Below are 13,032 nucleotides of genomic sequence, written 5' to 3'. Positions count from 1 at the left end.
GGCCTCCTCCATGAAGTCCGCCTTTTCCTAAAGCTTAAGTTGACCCCTGCATCAAGTAACCTTTCTTATTCTTGACTTATGTCGCACTTTGTTTCGGCAACACAGAGTCTGTGTCACTCATTCTGCCTTGCATGATAAGCATTGCATTCATTTTCCTATGAGATTGCAAGATCCTTGAAGGACAACCTACATCTTGATCATTTCCCTTCTTCCCTGTGTCTTCACACAGTGTCGTGTCCATCGAAGATGTGTAGTCATTACTCATTGGATAGGAGCTTGTTCTCTTTTAGAAAATAAGGCATAAAAGCCTACCAACTCGTGAAATCTCTTAGTCCAAAGGGAATTATCTTATTCCTCTCTTTGTATCAACAACAGTTAGCAAGTGGCTAATAAATACTTGTTGTACAAGTGCACACCATTTCAAAATTGTAGAAAGCTTAGCAAAATTGCATCCTAACAGCCATTTCAACAACTCTTTATTAAGGGTCAATATTCCACACCAGGCATAGATTCTGTGAGGATAAAATTGCAGGGGCCGATGGCAGGTATGATGGCGTTTCTACCACTGAGACCTACTGAAGGGGTGATAGGTTTGGGGCAGTCGTTAAGACCCCTCTTGGGGAAGCTGACATTTCTTTTTTTTTTTAACTTTTATTTAATGAATATAAATTTCCAGTGTACAGCTTATGGATTACAATGGCTTCCCCCTCCCATAACTTCCCTCCCACCCACAACCCTCCCCTCTCCCGCTCCCTCTCTCCTTCCATTCACATCAAGATTCATTTTCAATTCTCTTTATATACAGAAGATCAATTTAGTATAAAGATTTCAACAGTTTGCACCCACATAGAAACACAAAGTGAAACATACTGCTTGAGTACTAGTTATAGCATTAAATCACAATGTACAGCACATTAAGGACAGAGATCCCACATGAGGAGCAAGTGCACAGTGGCTCCTGTTGTTGACCCAACAAATTGACACTCTAGTTTATGGCGCCAGTAACCACCCTAGGCTCTCGTCATGAGTTGCCAAGGCTATGGAAGCCTTCCAAGTTTGCCGACTCTGATCATATTTAGACAAGGTCATAAAAGACAGAGTGAGGATAGTAACCAATGATCCTAAGAGGAAGCTGACATTTCATATCAGACTGCCTGAGTTTGAGTCCCAGCTCTGCTCTGGATACCAACTTCTCGCCAATGTGTACCCTGGTACCCTTCACCCCCCCACACACACAAAGCAGGTGATTGGGTCCCTGAAACTCACATGGGAGATTTGAAATGGGTTCCCAGCTCCTGACTTTGGCCTCAGCCAGGGGCTGATGACAGGCATTTGAGAGGGAACCAAGAAGTGGAAGTGCTCTTTTCTCTCCCCCCATCCCTTCCCCTTTCTCTGCCCCTCAAGTGAATTAAATAATCAAAAAGAGATCACCTCTCTGTTCTTTATGTTCATTTAATTTACCTTCCTAGTGGCCCTACAAGGCTCTGGTATCCTTATTTCACATATGATGAAACAAAGGTTTGCTCAAGATCACTCAGCTGGTGAGTGGGATGAAGGTTAGTTTGAAGCCTAATTTTTTTCTGATGCCAAAGTTCTTCCTACCATACCACAGAGGCCAGTGAAACCAAGAAGGCTGCCTGGAAGAGTAAGCATGCATAGCCCAGCAGAGAGAAAGGGATGAGAGTGTTCGTGAAAATTGGGTGGAAACTCCCCCTAAACACGTCATGGGATATCTGAGTTCGAGGGGGCCTTGGGGTCTGTTCCCTCTTTCTACAGGTGAGGAGCCTCGTTCCTGAGGAGGTGAAATCAAAAGCCAGAGACAAGGGTGAAACTTAGATCTCTAGTCCCAGGCCCTGAACTCACTTGTAATTCCTGTATTCCTTTAACTAAAAAGAAAATTATTTCCTGAGTGGCCTGAGCCACTACTAGCTACAAAAGCAGGGTAGTGACACCCCATGTGAACAGAAAGGCGTGGAGAGTTCTCTGGCCTCTGGTTTGCATCTCTTTCCTTGCTGCCTTGGCAGGTTTGTGCGTAGGGAGACACCTGCTCCCTGCCTACTCTGTGGAAGCTGCTTAGTTCTGTTTGTCCATGAACTTTACCTTCTTCCCCATTGTGATGGTTACAAAACATATGCCAGTTCTCTAAATTTCCTAATAGACGTATGAAATGTATGTTTCTGAAGTCCCAGGATCCCTGAACCCTGGCTTCCGTCCAGCCAAATCTTGCACCTCCAACATCCCATTACCCTAGTCACCACACTGGTAATTTGCAGCCGGGGTATCAACTGTGAGAGATACAGTGCTATGCAAACATCTTTCCCATGGACAGCCAGAATCTGGCTTCATTCCTTCCAGAATGTCCGGCCTCACTCGGTGGATTTACTTCTATGGAGTTTTCAGAACACAAGCCAATTAGCGAGCTTCTCAAGATCGGGGCTTATGTCGTGGTCTGGTATGATCCCCCAGCACGGGGCTAGGCACATAATGTAGACTCGATAAGTGCATTTGTTTATGAGTGTGTGTGTGTGTGTGTGTAAAACTGAACATTTCTCTTGCCACCAAAATACTTTATGTCAGCATACTTCATGGACTATACATATGGACATATACATGCATATTTAAATCTACATCTTTGTTTTAGAATCATGAATAAGACAGACATTTTAATCTGTCCATTCCCTTCCCACTTAAAACTCATAAATAGGGGGCTCCTTCTCTCGCCTTTGCTTTCTGGGTCTCACTTGTATTATTCTGTTCAGAAATATTTATGAGACACAGCCTCCTTCTGAACTCTAGATCAAGCAAGGTTGTGACCTGTGGTAGATGGTTTTGTGGTTTCTCCATAGTTTCCCACGTCGTTTTGCTTAGATCTCTTTGGATCTGGTCTTGTTTGGTCTATGAGAAATCTAGTCTCCTGACTCTGGTCACCCAGGATTTCCCAACTCCAAAAGATCACAGTGCAGAGGTAGCTTAGGATTCAGCTGAAACAAACTGCCTGGGACCACATTAACCTTTCACTGATCCCTTTCTTGTTCAGCTAGAAAGAAATTAATTGAATTAGCAAGCTGCCACACACTGGAGAGAAAGATACAGGGCCTGAGTGAGACAGAATAAAAATGCTCTCCCACCTGCATCAGCAAACTTGGAAATCATCTTTTTCCTGGGAGCCACTTGCAGACTTGGGGTAAATTTACCAGTCTCTGATTTTTTTCATTCTTCCCAATAGCACTGTATGTGTGATTCAAGGTGAGCTGGGTGACCATGAGATCAGACCTTGTGTCTGGTGCACAACCGAATGTACTCTGAAAAAGTCAAGCATCTTTTCTTTGCTGAATCTCTGCAAGTGGGAAGATTGACACCAACTGACTCATCATACTCCAGTCCAGATGCCTACAAAATGCACCAGGCTGTTCTCAATGGCATTTTTGGAACAACCTGGCATCAGAAGTGTCTCTCCATTTCCTTGCTAAGTGCCAGAGCTAATGTGAGACTCAGCATATAGGGACACTAGAGACTCAGAGATGACTTGCATGTGTTTCTGAGTATGCTCTGTGCTCCTAGTTTTAGCCAAAGGAAACATCTGAGTGAGAAATTAATACCTAACATATTCCCATTCATGGTAAAACATTCCCATTCTGTTCAATGACTTTCATGTAAACAATATTATTTTTCTATTTTTTTAGAACACTGACTTTAAAAGAACATAAGTATTACTTTAATTAAATACAAAAAAGTGTCCCTCTATCCACTGTATTTTAACATTGTATTATATTGCTGTTACTGTATTTTAATATACAGTGTGTAAAAGTTTATAAGGAAATGTGTCATTTAGGGCTCCAATTTGGTATTATTGAAGGGAGATAGAGATCTTTTCATTCCTGGTTGATTTAGTGGCTGGGGACTTTTTCAGGTAGTTATTTAAAAACACACACACAGAGCCTCTCATTTCTACTTTCAGAATTTTATGAGAGCTTAGTGTTGATATAAAGAACAGCAATATACCCTGGGTTAAAAGCTGAACACATTTAATAGAGGCATGTATTACAAATAGCATCTAGCCACACAGGAAGGTTAGGACTTAATATCTGAAATTCTCTTGCTCATTAGTTGCATGATGCGTGTGAAATACATTTCTAAAGGGCAAGGTCAGTATTACATTATCCTGGAAATGTCTTTGTTGAATAAAAGTGTAAATATTTCAAATAAGTATTATGAGATTCTCTTTCTACTGGGGACATAGCTATGGAATGAATGATTCACTACTTGTAATTGCAGGAGCACATGCCACGTTACATGTCATTCCCCATTACTGATTTCAATTGAAATGGTCTGGAAATAAACATGGATTACTAGTGATGTAAGACTTTTTCCTTGCAGTCAGATGTCTGACAGGCAGGCTACAGCTAATGGATTCGGTTATTTTCAAAGCATTATTTTTAAAGCAGGATACTATTTTAAGGTAATCGTGCAAATTTTCAGAGTTGTGCATCTAGAGGCATTTGCATCGAGGATGGAGGATCATCTCCATCAGCATGCAGCTTGATCGTACTCCATCCTTTCCCAATAGTCCACGGGAAAGAAAACTATACCCAGGACCTACCTGCCTACCCACAGCATAGGTGGGTGTCACCCCTCCTTCTTATAGAGATTGTTGAACACCAGGGAGCGCACAAGGGAAATCAAGAACCACGTTTGCATGATGGTGCCAGCATAACTGAGGGCTGTTGCCTCACTGGGAGCCGTAGTTGCATCACAGGAACATGGTGTGATTTCATTTCATAATTGTAAACATTACAGTGAGCATGGTTGATTAATCTGAAACTCTTGTCCACTTTGCTATGGCTGGACAGCTGAATTAACATGGGTAAGTCTTGGCTTCACACTTTTATCATTTCTTGCTTTCGTGGTTTCATTTATTTAAAAAAAATCTTAAAGGGAAAACTCCATTAGGATAATGTATTTAAAGCCAAGCTTTCATAAAGCCACAGCTTGACTGAAGGACAATGAACTTTTTCAGCCTTCTAAAATCATAAAGTTACGTAAATGTTTGGGAGACTTGATTTTGCCTGGAAAAGAGGCTAGAGGTGGAGAGTGTATGAATCTTTGTTTTCTGCAGTACTGATCATCTGCGTGTTTTAAATTAATGGTCCAATGCAAAGGTAACTCTTTGCTTGTTTACTCATTAGGAATGCAGCAATAGCCATTAGTACTTTAAGTTGTCTATGGAAACGTAGGCCAACAGAAAAGAGAGCAGAATTAAAAGTTATTGAAGGCACAGTGGAAAGATAAGCAATTGAGAATTTTTTATTATGCTCAATACTCTAAGACTCCCGTGCCCAAGTTTTAAATAATGCAGTTTCTTAGTGTGTATCACCTGAAATTCATAGAAGAGTGGCTTCATCTGTGAAATGGTGTCACCTGAGCCAGGAAGAATTAGGCTTCAAAGTCGGGAAGTGAGTTTTAATTGTAAGTTGAAATTGACAAACAGTTGACATTTAGAGAGTTTTTTTTATTCTCTGTCTAAAATACTACAATATCTCATTTTTAGGGTATGCAAACTAGAGCTTTTCCCCACTTGTAGGTGAGTTACCTGGAGGGACCGCTGGATTGTGGGACGAGCCTGGGATTTGAGGGCCAAGTGGAATTCATTTACATGATTCGCAGTTTTCAGCCCTCCTTGCGAATGTCAGTGGTCCTGAGCACGCGACGTGGGGGAGGGGGTGGTTAAGAGCACTTGCGTCGGTGTGATGGGGATTGCGCCAAGGGTTAGGAGGGCGACGTGCCCCTCTGCCCAGGCCACTCGCTGGAAGGGTCCCCAGTGGCCTCGGAGGTAGGGACTACACCTTCCCTATAGGCCTGGGGCGCTCAGCTCCCCGGACCCAGTCCCTCAACAAACAGGACATTTATCACGACCCCCTACCCTCGAGCCCAGGGCTCCGGGAAGGGCGCCAGGAAGATGCGTCCGGCTGCGCGCCCGTGGCCCCCGTGGAGAGCGGGAGAAAGTGGTCAGGGGCGCGTTGCACGGGACGCTGCGTGCACAAAGCGCCCGGGCCGCCACAGGTGAGCCGGGAGACGAGAAGGCGGGGTGGGAGACAGGGCGCGGGTCCGGGGCGCGGAGGGCAGCGCAGGGCCGGAGTGGGTCCGCCCGCGGCCCCCGCTCACCTGCCCGCGGGGGCGGGGCGGGGCGCGGCGCTGGGGCGCGGCGCTGGGGCGCGCCCGCCTCCCGCCTCCCGCCTCCCGCCCGGGGAGGAAGCGGAGGGGCGCGGTGTAAACAGAGCGGCGGCCGTGATGTCAGCCGGTCACATGGAGCCTCTTATGGCTCGGGATGGCTCTCGGCGGGCGGGCAGCTGCGGCAGCTGCTGCTGTGGCTCAGGCGGCGGCGGCGCGGCGGCGGCAGAGGGGGCTCCGGGGTCGGACCATCCGCTCTCCCTGCGCTCTCCGCACCGCGGTGTAAATGATGTATTTTGTGATCGCAGCGATGAAAGGTGAGCCGGGCGCCCCGCCGGGGCCGGGTGGGCTGGCAGCTCGGGGGGCGGGGAGGAGGGTGCGCAGGGGGAGGGGTGGGCGCGCCTGCTGGAGCGCACGTACTGCCCCGGGCTGGGCGCCGGAGCCCCGCCGGGGCCTGCGGGGCCGCTGCAGCCGCGCCACCTGGCCCGGGCCGCGGGACTGGCCTGCTTCCCGCTAGGGGCAAAGGCACACGGGCTGGACCCCCCGCACTTCGGCTGCTGTCAGTCGCCTGCGTCCGTCTGGTAGCCGGCAGGGCTCCCCAAAGAAAGTTTGCTGGGAACAGTCGCGCTTTGGGCCAGGAGGGCCAAGTCTGGGGAGCCCGTCGGCGGTGCCCAGGGCCCGCACCCCGGACAGCTCCGGCCTACGTGGGGGAGGCGCCGCGGCCGGGCCGGGCTGTGAGTGCGCACGGGTCTCGGTGTCATCGCCGGGGACTGGTCAGCGTCCCAGGCCTGGCGCCCTACCCCCTCCAGCCCCCGGCGGCCAGGCGGCCCCGAGCAGTCGCCCGCCAGGGAAGTGCGGCCGTCGGCGCGGGTCCCGCCGCGGCCACTTCCGAAAGCGCGCGGGCCGGAGAGGAGCCGGCGCCGGGAGCGTGCCAAGTAGCCCTCGGCGTCGGCCGGCAACCGCAGCGCAGCCCCCTGCTTGCTGCCTTGGGCTCGTGCTGGATGTGGGGAGAGAACTTAGAGCCCCCCACACACACACCCCGAGAGTCGAGGGCAGCGGCGGAGGTTCGCCCGTGGCGGGGCTGGCGTCGGCCAAGGCTCCCCGCCCGGGTCGGGGCTCGAGTTGGCGGAGGACTGGCCCTGGAGGCCGTGGCAAATGACCTGGGAAGTTTCGGGAGGTGGGCCAGGTGGGGGTGGGGGGAGCGCCAAAGTTTGGAGGTGCGCAGGAAGTCGCCTGGGCAGCCCGGAGTCGCCCAGACGCGCTCTCGGGACTGTTGCAAACCCCCCCCCCCCCCCCCCGGGACACAGCCCGCAGCCCTCTGCCCGCCCGTGCGCCCGGCGCGTCCTCGCAGCGGATAATCTGCCCGAGCGGCTTCGCAGGCCCTGCCGCCCGCCTCGGGGATTTAGAACCCATCTGTTCTGGGCGGGCACGGCTTCGCTGGGGCGCAGAGGTGGGCCGGGCCCCTCTTCTAGGCTGGGGTTTGTTGCGGAGGGGTTGAAAGACGGTGGTTCGGTGGCTGTGCTAGGTTGACTTTCGGATCACCCAGCTGTGATCACTGGAGACTGGGTGGCATCTCTTGAGCATTCATTATGAACAGGCCGGAACGCGCTGGTCGCGGCTCCAAGTGAAATCTTGCTACACGATGTGCCCCCAGCCAAATATTCTCTCTTTGCCCCTGCAGCTTGCAGAAAATGGGATTTAATAATTTTTAGAACATGCAATTTCATGATTTTTAGACACAGGGAAGAAAAAAACCTTGCCGTGTGATCCATGCTCTTAAAATCTTTTGAGGAGAAGAAAAAAATGAGAGTTTCTTACCACTTCTTATGTAAAAGTAATTATCTCTCCTCTTTCAAAAACTTGGGGTGTTGTCATAAATACTGTTAGCGTAAAATGACTCCTGCTTTGCAGTTAAGGTGCCTCTTCCAGTTTTCCCCCTTAAATTACAAAAATAGATTTTGTTATATGGGAAGTGTCAGTGCCAACCCTTATCCATTTAATATAGTTTTATCCATTTAATATACTTTGTGTTGAATGGGGAAAGAGATATAAGAGGCAGAGACGTTTTTAGAATGCATCTTCCCTAATGAACACGAACCTTCAAATCATAAGGAAAGTGTATTTTCATTTACTTTTGATGTTCACTGATACACAGGCTTTTGCTTTTGTAGTTCTAGTACCCACTGTCAAGTTCAGGTAGCCACTGTCTGTCTCCTGCTAATACAACCAGGAGAAGCTCACCTGCACACACAGCTGCCCCCCCCCCCCCCCAGAGCTGTAGCTCACACATCTGTCTTGGGGTGACCTCTGGCTGCCATATAGTATTGTGCTTTGGGAGAAGTAGCTCGCAAGTCCTGGCACAGCCGTTTCGCTGTCAGCTCAGCTGCTTGAGAGAGGGAGGAGAGAACACATCTGAACAATTAGTATATTTCATTCCCGGCATCATAACATCCTGTGTTTTAATGGGATTATCTTGCCCCGGTGCAAATTTAAGCTGAAGAAAAATAGTTTGTGGGAAAAAGAGGAATGCTGTAAAATGTTTCCATATCAGATTGAAGGGGAAAAAGTTGGCCCAGCATCATATTAAAGACTTCCCTGTTGCCTCTCAGTTTTAATAGCTAAATTGGTTCCATGTGTAAGTTTGTCTAATTAGATTTTTTTATGCGAAACAGAAACAATCTTTTGCCATACAGCTTTTTGGTACACAGATGCATGTGGACAAGGGAGGAGAGAACAAGCGACCATAAAAGAGAAACATTTCTCTTTGTTGGCTGATTTTCTTGTGTGTGTGTGTGTGTGTGTTTTAAATCAGTAAATCAGGCCTTTTGAACTCGGCAAAGAGAATATCCTTCCTGTGTGTTAGTTGTCAAATAAGTTTAGGCTTACAGTGGTTTCATGCTTAGAAGTCATAAATCTTCATTTAAGCACCCCTGGTCTCATCCTTCAGTTTTATTTTTGCTTAACAACCAAATCCCGATACTGTGGTTAGCTTGCTTCTTGCCAGACGGAGGCGAGCAGTGATCACATTGATAGTTCTGCTCATCGGGAAAATGCGTTGGTCAGATGGCGTGCAGTAGCAAGGAAATGCGAGAGCGTGCTTGGTTGTGGCAGACTAAATACCCCTTGGCTTCACAGGAGCTCAGCCTGTGTTCACCTAAGTGGAGCTTGGTGTGGGCAGGGAGGCTTCGAGGCAATATCCATCCCGTCATAGGGTTTTTCCTGCAGCCCATTCATGGACAAATACGGGGCGTCTTACCATGTTGAACATGTGCATTGTAGTGCGTCCAACCCCAGTAAATAGGATTTTCATTTATTTATTTAGAGAGAACTTGGCTTCTTTTTTTTTTTTTTTTTTTTTTTTTTAACTGAGTAAAACATGAAGCACCATTTCCATGTCACTCCTTAGATGAGTTTTTTGTCCCATGCCTGTGATGGGTAGGATCGGCGGAAGGGGGGTGCCTGGCTCTTGAGAAGGTAAAACCCAAGTGGCTGCCCCTACTGAAGTTGGATCCAGCTATTGTCCAGGCGGTAGGGGGGCAAGCCCAGACCTTCCACGGAGCAGAGAGAATGTTACAAGTATTGTTCCATGGGCAGCCTCTTGCTGGTGTGTGTTGGAGTTGTGTCACTTGGAGCATAAGGAAGGTGACATGGTGCCCGAGAAAACCCCTTTGGCCTCGATTTAAAATGTGGACCACATAATTTCATTAATCCTGCCCAGTTCTCAAATAATTTCTAAGTAGAAATAGTCCTTTTTGTAGAGTATGTGGATTACATCTTTGTTATCCTACCAGGAAGATACACTTGTAAATATATTAATAGTTCTCACCAGGCTCCTGCTTCTTCCATCTTTCCATCCCAGCCAAGTGAATGGCAATAAAAGTGCCTGAGAGCATCAGCCAGAATCACCCACAGCAGCCCCCACATAGTTGTAGTTTGTCCTGGGCTGCCTGGGAAAATCATATTTATAAATGACTAGTTACTGGACAGAACAGTAGACGGATGGAAGGACGCATGGAGAAGTGAGTGGATGGGTGAGGAGATGGGCTCGTAGATGGTAGGCAGATCTGCAGAGGTAGATGAAGACTTCAGTTTCCTTGAAATCCTTCTAAGTTGTTTTAAAAGATGGGTATGGAGCAAATCTTCTAAGAATACTTCGCCATGGAAATGTTTTCTGGGTGCATTTTTAAATATTCACAGTGTTTATTAATAAAAAATCAAGGCTGCCTTAATCTATGTATTTAATATTTAGTAATTTAGAAAAAAACATATTAGGCACTGAAAATCAGTAGCTAAACTGTTCCTGTGTTCCTCTACTTAAAAATATGTGTATATTTTTGGGAGATCCACCAGGGCTCACTCGGATGTGAATTGATGTTGGCTATTCCCCAAAAGGCCATAGGTTGACCCTCTGAGAAAGAATGTACAAGTCCCCTCCCCCAGTCTAGCTGCTGTCCTGCGGGTACCTCCCTCCACTCCAGGCTTTGGACTGATGAGCTGAGAGATGAATAGAGCTTTTTGCATCCGTCAGTTTGGTGTGTGACATGACAGGACATGCTTTTTCTGTAAATTGTTGCAATGCCGCGTCCAGTGATAAGGTGTTTACACAGACGTGATAGCCCATATTAGCCGACGAACGGAATGCAAGCGAGCAGCCGAAAACTTCTGTTTCTGGATTTTTCTTTCTTTAAGTGAAATCGGTTAAGCCTCATCATATTCTAAGGAGATAACGTGACTTAAAAATCTTGGCTCTCGTGGGTATAAGAAGTAAGTCAAGTGTATCCCCTCGATGAGCCAGATTTCGGTTTTCGTTTTTGATTTCATTGCCTCTGAAGTTTGCTAGGCATTTCATAAATAAATAGGAGGAGGATGGATGTTCATCTGTATTTATTTAGTGCTGTGTGATTTACAAACACACTTATCTCATTTACTCCTCCCTGGAAAGTCACTGGCAGGCTCCTGTTCTTTAATTAAGGAGACTGGGGCTTACAGAGGTTGTGTGCTGTGGCCCAGCCCTTCCAACTGATTCACGGTGAAGCAAGCACCTGGATCGCTGATTTCTGCTCTCTCCATGCCTCCCTTGGAGGAAGCCGTGAAAATGTCCTGGATATAACTTTGTCTCTAGTTAGTGGAAATTATAACTCTGGCATTTGTAAGGGGGAAAAAATAGATTCGATTATGTAATGCTTTGCTGAGCCTAATATCTTTAAATTACTATTTAATAAAATCAATTTGGTACAAATGGGGTTAGTCTTACACGCTTATCATTAGCTCTCTTCGTCCATGATTTTCATTCAGTCTGCTTGTTGTAAGGGGAGCCGGGTGAAATGGAAGCATTACTCTTCTAAAGAACGGAGAGAGCCAGGAAGTGTCCCTCTCCTGTGTGGCCCGTGACTGCTCACATGGCATGGAACTACCCACGGGTCCAGGTGTGCCATGGATCTCTGGGCAGGTGCAGCATTCACAGCCATGTCTTCTCGTTTTAATCTGCATCTCTGTAGTAGAAAGCTGTTGCATTGTTGGGATGTGTGAATGCTGGCCTTCGAGGTTCCAGGACAGCGGAGGGACATGGTCTAGACACCCTCTTGAGAAGTCTGTTCATTAGAAAAGCTCCTGAAGTGTCAAAGTTCCCAAAAGAAGCTGCAACAGCTCACTTCTCACTTGATAGGCTCTTACTTTTGTGACTGCTGCATTGAGGTGTGTTTGAAAGCAAATGAGCATCAGGTCATAGAGTCTCCGGTAGAAGAAACCTTAAAAGTCACTCAGATAAGTGTCTCATTGGTGTTTGGATCCTGTGCACAACACGCCCACCAAGTGGGGATCGGGAGAGCTCGCTGTCTTTGAAAGTAGCTCATCGTGTGTTGGATTAGAGAAGTCTTAGGAATGTCTGCTTCGTACTTCCAGTGCCTTGGTTCTGATCCTTTCTGGTGGGGTTGTTCAGAACACATTTAATCCATATTTCAAATGAAGGACTGCTGTCAGTCACTTGAAGACAATCGGCACGAGACACACGCACACCTCTAGCTCTTCCTCTCTGACATCCCTCCCCCCGTCCATCTTACTCAAAGTTCATGGTTCAGTCCACGACCTTGGTCAGTTGCTTCCTCAAACACATTTCAGTTGGTCTAGAACCACTTGAAATTTTGATGCCAAAAATGGAAACCAGGTACTGTTTGACTTGGCACTTAGCACATAGTGATGAGGAAAAAATAAAGACTTGAAGATCTAAAAAATTTTGTAAAAATTTTAAGATATAAGCTAAGCTGTTTCTTTAGTGTCTCGAGACTGGTCTTTGTGATAGCATTGCAATTTGTGTAATTGGAATTTTTAACCGTTTTGAAAAATTTTAGCTCAACTGAAGTTTATTATTAAATATCCAGGGAAATTAAAAATATTGGAAAAATCATTGAACATTAAAAGCATTTATGAGACACTTTCCTGCAGTGTGTCAGATCTGAGATAAGGCTGCCCTCTAGTGGTCACTTACAGAAACCTAAAAGCTGTCATGGTGCCAGTGAATTTCCCATCAGGCTAGTGGAGAAGGTCAAAGGTTGGAATTATTTTCTCAATTGCTGGGGGCATTCTACATCAGATTCAGAAGTGTAACTCGTTGTATATGGTTACTAGAAATGTAACCGTGGGGGAGATAATGAACTTTGAAAGTTTACTTGGAAGGAAGGGAAAAGAAAAACTGAAGCTACATAAAAGATGATTTATCAAATTCTTTCTTAAATTTAGTTGAGATTTTGTTTGTGGGAAAGACTGTTATGACATTTAGGATAATTCTTGTATTTTTTATTTAAAATTTCGCCCTCCATTTTATTCTCCTACACTTGAATGTTTTTTTTTTTTATGGGAAGTTGTCAT

At 46.6% G+C, this 13,032-nt stretch overlaps 1 protein-coding gene across 1 annotated transcript in view; it reads left to right on the top strand.

Annotated features, from left to right (window-relative positions):
* The first annotated feature begins 6,344 nt into the window (after positions 1 to 6,344).
* RORA (RAR related orphan receptor A) overlaps positions 6,345 to 13,032 on the top strand; it is a 99,696-nt gene continuing 93,008 nt past the window's right edge. Inside the window, exon 1 of the mRNA XM_062206047.1 lies at positions 6,345 to 6,485. Within this exon, the coding sequence (XP_062062031.1) occupies positions 6,455 to 6,485 (31 nt within the window). The 5' untranslated portion in view covers positions 6,345 to 6,454. The remainder of the gene's footprint in view (positions 6,486 to 13,032) is intronic.

Source organism: Lepus europaeus, chromosome 11, assembly GCF_033115175.1.
Source record: "Lepus europaeus isolate LE1 chromosome 11, mLepTim1.pri, whole genome shotgun sequence".
In the NCBI taxonomy this organism is placed as follows: domain Eukaryota; kingdom Metazoa; phylum Chordata; class Mammalia; order Lagomorpha; family Leporidae; genus Lepus; species Lepus europaeus.
This window is presented reverse-complemented; position numbering and strand designations above follow the sequence as displayed.